Genomic DNA, 13,376 nt, shown 5'->3' with positions numbered 1-13,376 from the left:
GCCTCCCTCCAGTCCTCCAGTACCATTCCCGTGGACAACGAGGACTTAAAGATCCTAGCCAGAGGCTCAGCAATCTCTTCCCTTGCCTTGCGGAGAAGCCTGGGGAATATTCCATCAGGCCCTGGGGACTTATCCATCTTAATGTATTTTAATATCTCCAACACCTCCTCTCCCTTAATATCAACATGCTCCAGAACATCAACCTCACTCATATTGTCCTCAACGTCATCAAATTCCCTCTCATTGGTGAATACCGAAGAGAAGTATTCACTGAGGACTTTGCTCACTTCCACAGCCTCCAGGCACAACTTCCCACCTTTATCTCTAATCGGTCCTACCTTCTCTCCTGTCATCCTTCTGTTCTTCACATAATTGAAGAATGCCTTGGAGTTTTCCTTTACCCTACTCGCCAAGGCCTTCTCATGCCCCCTTCTTGCTCTTCTCAGCCTCTTCTTAAGCTCCTTTCTTGCTACCCTATATTCCTCAATAGACCCATCTGATCCTTGCTTCCTAAACCTCATGTATGCTGTCTTCTTCCACCTGACTAGATTTTCCACCTCACTTGTCACCCATGGTTCCTTCACCCTACTATTCTTTATCTTCCTCACCGGGACAAATTTATCCCTAACATCCTGCAAGAGATCCTTAAACATCGACCACATGTCCATAGTAATTTCCCTGCAAAAACATCATCCCAATTTACACCCGCAAGCTCTAGCCTTATAGCCTCATAATTTTCCCTTGCCCAATTAAAAAGTTTTCCTGTCCTCTCTGATTCTATCCTTTTCCATGATAATGCTAAAAGCCAGGGCCAGAGTATAATGCAGAGACTAAAACAATGTGTTATGAAACAAAACTTATCTCATTTTGATAACACTAATTCTGGCAGCAAAATTATTCACTGCAGAGTATCTTTTGTTTTGTCAAAAAGGGTATTCCATGATTTGTAATCCTAAACAGTCTGAGAAATTTGATACAAAATCAGCTACTTCCCTCAAGCCGTCAGACTGGTCAACACCTCCACCCATTAATTAACCCACTCCACCACCCTCAACCTTCACAACACACACAACAGTCATTCCTTTCCACAGCCCCTCAACACACTTCAAACCACCCCTCATGACTTTTACTTTTATATTGTGTTTTACAGGATTGCTTTTACAATTATATTTATTCTATTTTATGTGTATTGTGTTTTTATATGCTTCATCAGATTTGAAATAACAATCATTTTGTTCTCCTTTACACTCATTTACTGAAGAATTACAATAACCAATATTAAATCTTGAGGAGCAACGTTTGGCTATTTAGCCCATTGAGTCTGTTCTGCCATTTGAGGGTTGGTGAGTCGTAGATCCTGGACAGCGAAGACCTTCATTTGCTTGTGTGGAGACTGAAATTTGAAAATTGAAGCCTGAACGTCAATCAGAAAACCAGAAGTCAAAGCGTAATGGCCGAAACCTAAAGAGTAGAGACTGGAGACCCAGTGATGCAAGGCCTGGGCTTGGGGTCCCATCACTGGCTTGGGTGGGGATCAATACAAAAAACTGAGGCCTGAATGTGGATCAGAAAACCAGAAATCAAAGACTGCTAGCCAAAGTCTGGAGTCTGGAGGACTGTCCATGTATGTGGATGGAAGGGAGAGAAGAAGGGGGCTTGTTGTGGTGTTGTCTTGTTGCCCTGTGGTGTCCCATGATGTTTTGCCAAGCATTGTGGGCAGGCTACGTTGGTGCCAGAATATGGGATGACACTTGAGGGCTGCCCCCAACATACCCTTGGATTGTGTTCATTGTTAATACATTACACTGTCTGTTTCAATGTACAAATGATAAACAAATGAATCCAAATATGAATCTGAATCTGGATCAGGAACTAGGCCACAATTAGTGTAAAAGGACCACAGGAAAAGGGAACTGTGTGAACTTAACAGGAGAGTGGGAAATAAGGTGCTATTGAATTTAAAGAGATCACATCAGAGTCCCGGTGTGTTAAGGAGGAAGGCAGAAACCAGGACTGGGTAAGTTGAAAGGGAGGGGGCAGAAACTGGGTTTCAGTACAGTGAAAGGGGGCTTTAGACATGAGGCACCGGGGAGGATAAAGAGGCACAGGAGAAAGGATTGTAGTATATCCAAAGGTGTGCAGGAACTGGTGTCCGGTTGAATTGAATGGAGAACAGAAATGGGGCACTGGTGAGTTTCGGGGGGTGGGGGGGTTGTGAAACTTCACAGTTAGCTGATGCTGAACCATCAGGATTTCTGAATGATTGAGCAGCAAATTACTGGTGTTATATTGTATATACATCAGTCTTTCTCTTCACCTGTAACTTGCTGTCTATTCAGCAGGTCCATCTACATCAGTGTACATTATCACCCTCTCACACTTTGCCACTCCTTCGTCCATAAATTTATAAATGTTATCCAACACATGCATTTCAGTATTGAACCCTGGGCAACTAGATACTAGCTCTCTACCATTATTCAATCTGATATACAACCATTTACTATCATATCACTCTCTGATTTCTTTGTTCTTACCTTCTCATATGATTGATTAGTTGGTCTTTGAACCAAGCTGGAGTTATATGGCCAAGTTTTGGGCAAAAGGATTTTAATATCTGAAAAATAGAGCTGCTGTTTGGTAGCTTGATGCAGGTAGGAGGAGGCTTCAATCATCATTGCCTAAAGGAAACTCAAGTTTAAAATCAATGTCTCATTCTATTTTAATTATCATTCCAGAGCAATTACAGGCACATATTCTTTTAACCCTTCCTCCTGTCATCAAATCTTAACTTCAAGGTAACATCATTGACATAAAGCAACAGATATGAATTCATTTTAGATCTTACCTGGATTTTTTTAGGAAGCTTCTCATCATATGGGATACTTGGGTTAATTGCAATCACAATGTCTCTGTATCCATTATCCACCACATGTATTCCACAGCTCCTCTCAACGTAAACACTTAGGAGATAGCTGAAGACCACGGCAAAGTTTTTCCGCAGAACAATCATTGTACTGAAGTTTTGCTCTACTCCACTCGCTTCCTATGCTTACAAAGACACCTTTGCCCAAGATTCAGAAAAAATGAATGAAATTTTAAACCCTCAGCACAAAAAAATGTATGAAATTGGCTCAGCATTTCTAATTTGTGTTAGTCTTTCATCATCAGCAAATCTTAACATAACAAGCAATTGCATCAGACATAGAGCTACAAGAATAGGTCATCATGGAATTAACCTAAGCAAAACCCTTCTGTGAGTAACAAATTCAACTTGCTTTGACTTTTCTCAGGTTTAAGCTGAGAGGACCTGAGGAACATTATGTACTGTAGATGGAATAGAAAAGGTAGGTCTTTCTTGCAATGGATAAGCTGTGAGCAGATATTGTGGAGGGATTTAGCCCTGAAGGAAACAAGAACAGATGAAGAGACTTTGAGTCATAAAGACATTGAAAAGTTCAGCAGAGAAACAGGCCCTTCAGCCTACCTGGTCTGTGCTGATCTATTAATCTGCCTACTCCCATCGAACTGCACTCAGAACATACCCCTCCTATCCATGTACTTAACCCAAATTTCTCTTGAAACTTGAAATTGAAGAAGTTCCTCCTCGTGTTCCACTTCAGTATTTTTCCTTTAACCTTTATCCCATGACCTCTAGTCGGAGTCTCATTCAATGAAAGTGGAAAAGGCCAACTCGCATTTACACTATCTCTACCCCTCATCATTTTGTATACCTCTATCAAACCTCCTTTGATTGTCCTATGGTTTATAGAATAAAGTCCTAACTTGTTTAACTATTCCTTATAGCTCAGGTCCTCAAGTCCCAGCAAAATTATTGCACCATCTGTAACCAATCTAATGGCTTTTTCCACAAAGCCAATGTCTAACCAATTTACTACCAAGCAGCTGAAAGTTCCTGAGCAATCTCTCATGCAGGACCTTGTCAAAGATCTTGCTAAAATCCATGTAGACAACATCTACTGAGTTGTCACAATAATATTAATGGTAACTCCCTCAAAAACTCTCTGTGAGATGTTTTAGACATGATTGATGATACTTAAAGCCATGTTGACTATCCTTAATCAGTGACCATCCATTCAAATACTTATATATCTGATCCCTTAGAACGCCTTCCAATAACTTTCCCACTACTGATGTCAGGCTCACCAGCCTAGAATTTTATGACTTATTTTTAGAGCTTTTCTTAAAGAACAAAACATTAGTTATCCTTCAACCCTCCAGTACTTCACTTGTTGCTAGGGCCCCTACAGTTTCAGCCATGTACATTGACAGAATTTTATTTGACCAAAGATTTAAAAGTGATGAGGGAATTACTTTTCCACATAGTGAAATGAACTGCCAAGTGATAGAATCAAAGAGGAATATTAGCTTTATTTTTCACATGTAGATCATAACATACAGTGAAATGAATTGTCATTTAAAAGCTATAAGGCAAGAAAAGATGAACTATGAAGGTAAGCTAGCCAATAATGTAAAAGAGGATAGATACCAAAAGTGTTTTTCAGATATATATAAAGAGTAAAAGAGAGATGAGAGTGAACGTCGGACCACTGGAAAATGACTGGAGAGGTAGTCATGGGAGAAAAAGAAATAGTGAATGAATTGAATAAGAATTTTGCCTCAGTTTTTTTTTGTGGAAGAAAGATCAGAAATGCAGGAGTGTCTGGGGGCAGAAGTGAGTGTTGTTGCCATTACTAAGGAAAAGTGCTTGGGAAACTGAAAAGTCTGAAGGTAGGTAAATCGCCTGAATCAAACAGACTACACTGAAGGTTCTGAAAAGGGTACCTGAAGAGATTGTTGAGGCATTAGTAATTATCTCTTAAGAATCTACAGGTCCTGGAATGGTTCCAGAGGCCTGGAATTTTGCAAATGTCACTCTACTCTAGGTAGAGAGGCAGAAGAAAGGACATTATAGGCCAGCTATCCTGACTTTAGTTGTTGGAAAGATGTTGGAGTCTATTATTAAGAATGAGGTTTTGGCATACTTGGAGGCACATGATATAATGGGCCAAAGTCAGCATAGTTCTCTAAAGGGGAAATCATGCCTGATAAATCTGTTGGAATCCTTTGAAGAATTAACAGACAGGACAGACAAAGGAGAATAAGTTGATGTTGTTTATTTGGATTTTCAGAAGGCCTTTGACAGGATGCCACACATGAGGCTGCCTAACAAGTTAAGACCCCATGCTATTTTAGTAAAGGTATTAGCTCAGATAGAAGATTGGCTGACTGGCAGGAGGCACAGAGTAGAAATTAAGTGGGCCTTTTCTCGTTGCTTGTGGTAACTAGTGTGCCACAGGGGTCAGTGTTAAGACCACTTCTTTTCACATGAATTAGGAATTAATAGCTTTGTGGCCAAGTTTTCAGATGATGCAAAGATAGGTGAATGGAAAGGTAGTGCTGAGGAAGCAAGATGTCTGCAGCAGGACTTAGGCAGATTCTGGGAATGGGCAAGAAAGTGGTAGATGGAACATGGAACCCTGAGCATTTTTATTTCCGTAAATGTTGTAAGCATGTAATGCCGTAAGCATTGTTGGGTTGGAGATTGACATAGATTCATAAAGTAATCTAGAACAGAATCAAGCCCTTTAACCCAACCTTTCCATGCCATGCAAAGTGCCCACCAAAGCACTTAGCCACATTTGACCCATATCCCTTGCAACTCTTCATATCCATTAAACTTTTAAATGTTGTTATTGTACCTATCTCAACTAATTTCTCTGGTGTATATGCACCACCCTCCAAAGTTGGCTCTTAGACACTTTAAAGTCTTTCTTCTCTCACTTTAAATCAATGCTCTCAAGCATTTTATTTCCTTCCCAGGGGAAAAAGACTGTGTGCCTTTATCCGGTCCTTGTCCCTCAAGATTTTATACGCTGTCAAAACCTTTCTACTCCCCAATGCCCCAATGAATAAAGACTTAGCCTTCCCAATCCCAGCTACATCCTTGTTAATCCTCCTTGCACTCTTTCAAACTCAACACCGCCTTTCCCATAACAGGCAACCAAAACTACACACAATTTCCAAAGTGTGGCCACACCAGCATCTTGTACAACTGCACCATAACATCCCACCCAGCTCCTATACTCTGTGCCATGACTGATGAAAGCTAACATGCCAAATGCCTTCTTCACCATTCTATCTGTGACACCAACTTCAACAAATTGTGTACTTAAACTCTGAGGTCATGGACAGCTACATGGATGAAATAAAAATGGAGGGCTATGTGTGAGGGAAAGGTTAGATTGATCTTAGAATAGGTTAAAAAGCACAACATTGTGGGCTGAATGTACTGTACTGGCTGTTCTAAGATACTCAATACTCCCTGTCTATTTATTGTACAAGTCCTATCCTGATTTGATCTGCCAAAATGCAATACCTCATATTTATCTGGATTTAAATCCATTGGCCATTCCTTGGTTTGCTTGCCAAGATGATCAAGATCCCATGTGATTTTTGATCACCATCTTTACTATCTGCAACACCATCAATGTCATTTTTTTTTTGGAGAAGGGAGTCAGAGCCTCACGTCTTAATAAGCTGGTAAGGGAGGCGGGCTCTGTCGTGGGCAAAGTACTGGAGAGTTTAACATCGGTAGCTGAGCGAAGGGCGCTGAGTAGGCTACGGTCAATTATGGAAAACTCTGAACATCCTCTACATAGCACCATCCAGAGACAGAGAAGCAGTTTCAGCGACAGGTTACTATCGATGCAATACTCCTCAGACAGGATGAAGAGGTCAATACTCCCCAATGCCATTAGGCTTTACAATTCAACCGCCAGGACTTAAGAACTTTTTAAAAGCTATTATTAGTGCTTTTTGAGATAGTGATTTAGATGCATATCATATTTTTTACTGAGTTGAGTACTGTATGTAATTAGTTTTGCTACAACAAGTGTATGGGACATTGGAAAAAAGTTGAATTTCCCCATGGGGATGAATAAAGTATCTATCTATCTATCTATCTATCTATCTATCTATCTATCTATCTATCTATCAGAGGATCAGAATGGGTGTGCGGTGGGAGCCATTTTGATTTTTTCCTTATTCTCATCGGAGCTAAGAGAGGCGGTACTGCGCAGGCATGTGACATCGGGCAGTGAAGCAGGGAAAATTTTAAAAGGGCAGAAATTCTGAATCGGGTTTCATTTGGAGGAAGAAGTCGGAGGATCAGAACGGGAGTTCGGCAGGCACAGCCTTAAACAGCGGGCAGCGGTGTGAGCCAGGTGCAGAGTGAAGGCTTAAGAGCTTTGGCTCAACGGGCTTAGGTGGAAACGAGCGAGGCAAGATAGGTTTCAGTTTCAGTTTTTCCTGTTATTTGAGGAAAGGGGAAGTATGAGTGTGAGGGCAGCTTGTTGTTCTCGGTGTTGGATGTGGGATGTCCTGGAGTCTCCTAGCCCCCCCCCCCCCCCCCCAGACGTCCACATCTGTGCCAGGTGTGCCGAGCTGTGGCTCCTAAGGGACCGTGTTAGGGACCTGGAGCTGCAGTTCAATGACCTTCGTCTGGTCAGGAAGAGTGAGGAGTTGATAGAGAGGAGTTACTGGCAGGTGGTCACACCGGGGCCACGGGAGGCAGACAGGTGGGTCACGGTTAGGAGAGGAAAGGGGAAGAGTCAGGTACTAGAGAGTACCCCAGTGGCTGTACCCCTTGACAATAAGTACTCCTGTTTGAGTACTGTTGGGGGGGGGGGGGGACAGCCTACCTGCGGGAAGCGACAGTGGCCATGCCTCTGACACAGAGTCCGGTCCTGTAGCTCAGAAGGGTAGGACAAGGAAGAGGAAGGCAGTAGTAATAAGGGACTCGATAGTTTGGGGTCAGATAAGCAATTCTGTGAATGTAATCAGGAGACCCTGATGGTAGATTGCCTCCCTGGTGCCAGGGTCCGGGATGTTTCTGATCACGTCCAAGATATCCTGAAGCGGGAGGGTGAGGAGCCAGAGGTCGTGGTCCATATAGCTACCAATGACATAGGTATGAAAAGGGAAGAGGTCCTGAAAGGAGAATATAGAGAGTTAGGAAGGCAGTTGAGAAGAAGGACCGCAAAGGTAGTAATCTCGGGATTACTGCCTGTGCCACTCGACAGTGAGAGTAGGAATGGAATGAGGTGGAGGATAAATGCATAGCTGAAGGATTGAAGCAGAGTGCAGGGATTCAAGTTTCTGGATCATTGGGACCTCTTTTGGGGCAGGTGTAACCTGTACAAAAAGGACGGGTTACACTTGAATCCTAAGGTGACCAATATCCTGGCGGGAAGGTTTAATAGAGCTGTTCGGGAGGGTTTAAACTAATTTGGTAGGGGGTTGGGAACCGGAATGATGGAGCGGAGGAGAGGGAAAACAGAAATAGATCTAAAGTAGTGAGCAGTAAGGATGTCAAGAAGGACTGGCAGGTGATGGAGCAAATTTGCAGCCGTTGGGATGAGTTGCATTGCAATAAAGTTGCAGTGCAATCAAAGCAAAAAGTACTAAATACTGGACTTAAGGTGTTATACTTAAATGCACGCAGCATAAGGAATAAGGTGGATGATCTTGTTGTACAGTTACAGATTGGCAGTTATGATATTGTGGCCATCACTGAGACGTGGCTAAAGGATGCATGTCTCTGGGAGGATAGGCAGGTAGGTAGAGGGGGTGGCGTGGCTTTAATGGTAAGAAATTATATAAAATCATTAGAAAGAGTTGACACAGGATTGCAAGCTACAGAATCTTTATGGGTTGAGCTAAGAGATCGCAGGGGTAGAGGACATGGATGGCAGTTATCTGCAGGCCTCCAAACAGTTGCAGTGATGTAGACTACAAATTACAACAGGAAATAGAAAAGGCTTGCCAGAAGAGCAGTGTTATGGTAATTGTAGGGGATTTTAACATGCAAGTGGATTGGGAAAATCAGGTCGGCACTGGATCTCAAGAGAGAGAATTTGTAGAATGTCTACGAGATGGCTTTTTAGAACAGCTTGTTGTTGAGCCCACTAGGGAATCAGCTGTACTGGATTGGGTGTTGTGCAATGAACCAGAGGTGATTAGAGAGATTGAGGTGAAGGAACCCTTAGGAGGCAGTGATCATAACATGATTGAGATCACTGTGAAATTTGAGAAAGAGAAGCTGAAATCCGATGTGTCGGGATTTCAGTGGAGTAAAGGAAATTACAGTGGCATGAGAGAGGAACTGGCCAAGGTTGACTGGAAAGGGATACTAGTGAGAAAGACGGCAGAGCAGCAGTGGCTGGAGTTTATGCGAGAAGTGAGGAAGGTGCGAGACAGATATATTCCAAAGAAGAAGACATTTTCGAATGGAAAAAGGTTGCAATCGTGGCTGACAAGAGAAGTCAAAGCCAAAGTAAAAGCAAAGCAGAGGACATACAAGGAAGCAAGAATTAGTGGGAAGACAGAGGATTGGGAAGTTTTTAAAAGCTTACAAAAGGAAACTAAGAAGGTCATTAAGAGGGAAAAGATTAACTATGAAAGGAAGCTAGCAAATAATATCAAAGAGGATACTAAAAGCTTTTTCATGTATATAAAGAGTAAAAGACAAGTGAGAGTAGATGTAGGACCGATTGAAAATAATGCTGGAGAAATTGTAATGGGAGATGAGGAGATGGCGGAGGAACTGAATGAGTATTTTGCATCAGTCTTCACTGAGGAAGACATCAGCAATATACCGGACATTCAAGGGTGTCAGGAAAGAAATATGCGCAGTCACAATTATGACAGAGAAAGTACACAGGAAACTGAATAGTCTAAGGGTAGATAAATTTCCTGGACCAGATGGAATGCACTCTCTTGTTCTGAAGGAAGTAGCAGTGGAGATTGCAAAGGCATTAGCAATGATCTTTCAAAAGTCGATAGATTCTGGCCTAGTTCCGGAGGACTGGAAGATTGCAAATGTCAATCCACTATTTAAGAAGGGGGCAAGGAAGCAAAAAGGAAATCGTAGACCTGTTAGCTTGACATTGGTAGTCGGGAAGTTGTTGGAATCGATTGTCAAGGATGAGGTTACAGAGTACCTGGAGGCATATGTCAAGATAGGCAGAACTCAGGATGGTTTCCTTAAAGGAAAATCCTGCCTGACAATCCTAGTGCAATTTTTTGAGGAAATTACAAGTAGGCTAGATGAGGGAGATGCAGTGGATGTTGTGTATTTGGATTTTCAGAAGGCCTTTGACAAGGTGCCACAGATGAGATTGCTAAACAAGATAAGAGCCCAGGGAATTACAGGAAAGTTACATACGTGGATAAGGCATTGGTTGATTGGCAGGAAACAGACTGGGAATAAAGGGATCCCATTCTGGTTGGCTGCTGGTTACCAGTGGTGTTCCACAGAGGTCCGTGTTGAGGCCTCTTCTTTTTACGTTGTATATCAACAATTTCGATTATGGAATAGATGGCTTTGTGGCTAAGTTTGCTGATGATACAAAGATAGGTGGAGGGGCCAGTAGTGCTGAGGAAACAGAGAGTCTGCAGAAAAACTTGGATAGATTGGGGGAATGGGCAAAGAAGAGGCAAATGAATTACAATGTCAGAAAATGTACGGTCATGCAATTTGTTAGAAGAAATAAACGGGCAGACTATTACTTAAATGGGAGAGAATTCAAAGTTCTGAGATGCAACGGGACTTGGGAGACCTCGTGCAGGATACCCTTAAGGTTAACCTCCAGGTTGAGTCAGTGGTGAAGAAGGAGAATGCAATGTTGGCATTCATTTCTAGAGGAATAGAGTATAGGAGCAGGGATGTGATGTTGAGGCTCTATAAGGCACTGGTAAGACCTCACTTGGAATACTGTGTGCAGTTTTGGGCTTCTTATTTAAGAAAGGATGTGCTGACATTGGAGAGGGTTCAGAGAAGATTCATTAAAATGATTCCGGGAATGAGAGGGTTAACATATGAGGAACGTTTGACCGCTCTTGGACTCTACTCCTTGGAGTTTAGAAGAATGAGGGGGGACCTCATAGAAACATTTCAAATGTTGAAAGGCTCGGACAGAGTGGATGTGGCAAAGTTGTTTCCCATGGTGGGGGAGTCTAGTACGAGAGGACATGACTTGAGGATTGAAGGGCACCCATTCAGAACAGAGATGCGAAAAAAAATTTTAGCCAGATGGTGGTGAATCTATGGAACTTGTTGCCACGAGTGGCAGTGGAAGCCAAGTCATTGGGTGTATTTAAGGCAGAGATTGATAGGTATCTGAGTAGTCAGGGCATCAAAGGATATGGTGAGAAGGTGGGGAAATGGGACTAAAGGGGAGATTGGATCAGCTCATGATGAAATGGAGGAACAGACTTGATGGGCCAAATGGTCGAATTCTGCTCCTTTGTCTTATGGTCTTATCTGCATACCTATCAAACAATGATTATGATTCAATTCCTACCGCTGTCTATAAGGAGTTTGTAAGGTTTACCTCGCAACTGCACATTCCAAAAACATACAGTTAAGGCTGGTGATTTGTGGGCATGCTATGTTGGCTTCGGAAGTGTGGTGATACTTGTGGGCTGCCCCCAGCACAATCTAACTGATTTGATTTGATACAATGTGTTTCATTGTAGTTTTTTTCAATGTTTTGATGTACATGTGATAAATAAGTCAAAGTTAATTTTTTATCATAGAACAGTTCTATGTCCGATGTCCTAACTTTGAGATCCACATTGTAATTTTAGAAATTCTGTTGTGCAGTGCATATAAACATTGAACCATGTGATAGAGAGCATGTCCTGCTTGGTCCAGAGTCCCTGATGATGGATGCTGCTTCACATCTACAGGAAACATTCACACAGAAAAGCAGCATCCATCATCAGAGACCTCTACCACCCAAGACACGTTCTCATCTCACTGCTGCCATCAGGAGGAAAGTACAGAAGCCTCAGGACTCTCGCAACGAGATGTAGGAATACCTCTCAACCATCAAGGTCATGAACAAAAGTGATGACTTGACTCAACTTTACTTGCCGTTTCATTGAACTATTCCCACATCCAATGGATTCATTTTAAAGAACTCTTCATCTCACGGTCTCAATATTTATTGTTTATTTATATTATTGTTTCTTTTCTTTGCATATGCACCAATTGTTGTTTACTGGGTAAAAGCATTAATTTGGCAGTCATTCATTGATTCTGTTATAGATTGATTCTGTTATAGTTACTATTCTGTAGATTTGTTGATTATGCCCACAAGAGAATGAATTTCGGGTTTGTCAATTGCAGTACATAGAACTACAATGTTGTGGCCTTTACTGAAACTCGGTTGAAAAGGGGCAGGAATGAGTGATTAATATTCCAGGTTTTTGAAGTTTTAGAAAAGATAGAAGAGGAGGTAAAAGGAGGGTGGGGAGGGAGTTGCACTACTAATCAGGGACAATATCACAACTGCACTCAGGGGAGACATAATGGAGGGGTCAGAAACTGAGTCCATTTGGGTGGAACTCAGGAATAAGCAGGATGTGATCACACAAATGGGATTGTACCTCAGACCCCCTAATAGCCACCAGGACATTGAGGAACAGATATGTAAGCAGATTAAGGAAATGTGCAAAAGTAACAGGATTGTTTTCATGAGGGATTTCAGCTTCCCTAATATAAACTGGGACCTTCTTAGTGTAAGGGATTAGATGGGGCAGAACTTGTTAAGTGTTTCCAGCTAGGCATCTTAAATCAATATTTGGACTGTTCAATGAGAGGAAAGGCTGTACTGGACCTGATGTTGGGTAATGAGCCTGACCAGGTGACTGACCTTACAGTGGGTGAATGGTTAGGAAACAGTGACCAAAAATCATTAACTTTCTGGATAGCTATAGATAAGAATAGGTATGGTTCTTGTGGGAGAATGTTAAAAAGGAGTAGGAAAAATTACAAGGGCAGTAGGCAGGAACTAAGATATGTTAATTGGAACCACCTTTTCTCTGGCAAGTCTGTGTTAGACATGTTGAACGTTTAAAGATCAATTGCACAGAGTAGAGGAAAGGTATGTAAAGGGGGGGTTGTGGGGAGTAAGTTTATTACTCAGAGTCATGAATGTCTGGAATGCACTGCCTAGTATGGTGGCTGAGGCAAATACATTGGATACTTTTAAGAGACATTTGGATAGGCACATGGATATAAGGAAGATCGAGGGTTTTGGACATGGTGAACATAGGATGGATTAGTGTTTGGTGTTTTTGATTTGCTTTTTAGCTGGTTTGGCACAACTCTGTGGGCTGAATGGTCTGTTTCTGTGCTGTAATGTTCTGTGTTCCATGGTGAAAACTATGATTCTAAGATTCCATCTATTTTAAAAGAACATTTTTACAAATGTCTTTTTCTTGAATAAATTAGAGGTTGTCTATTAGCTAAGGTACCTCACCATAAGCGATACTTAAAATGAGTGCAA

The 13,376-nt window shown here is 41.9% G+C and overlaps 1 protein-coding gene across 4 annotated transcripts in view; it reads right to left on the bottom strand.

Annotated features, from left to right (window-relative positions):
- LOC140736728 (calcium-activated chloride channel regulator 1-like) overlaps positions 1–13,376 on the bottom strand; it is a 75,687-nt gene that overhangs the window by 51,267 nt on the left and 11,044 nt on the right. For 2 of the 4 annotated variants that reach the window (XM_073062601.1, XM_073062604.1), the window contains exons 2-3: positions 2,846–3,061; positions 2,535–2,678 (exon numbers count right to left, since the gene is read on the bottom strand). In XM_073062601.1, the coding sequence (XP_072918702.1) occupies positions 2,535–2,678; positions 2,846–3,010 (309 nt within the window). In that variant the 5' untranslated portion in view covers positions 3,011–3,061. The remainder of the gene's footprint in view (positions 1–2,534; positions 2,679–2,845; positions 3,062–13,376) is intronic. The other 2 variants (XM_073062602.1, XM_073062603.1) reach the window with 2 other exon arrangements.

Source organism: Hemitrygon akajei, chromosome 12 (assembly GCF_048418815.1).
Source record: "Hemitrygon akajei chromosome 12, sHemAka1.3, whole genome shotgun sequence".
Classification (NCBI taxonomy): Eukaryota; Metazoa; Chordata; class Chondrichthyes; order Myliobatiformes; family Dasyatidae; genus Hemitrygon; species Hemitrygon akajei.
Note: the sequence above shows the minus strand (reverse complement) of the source record. Positions and strands in the feature narration are given on the sequence as shown.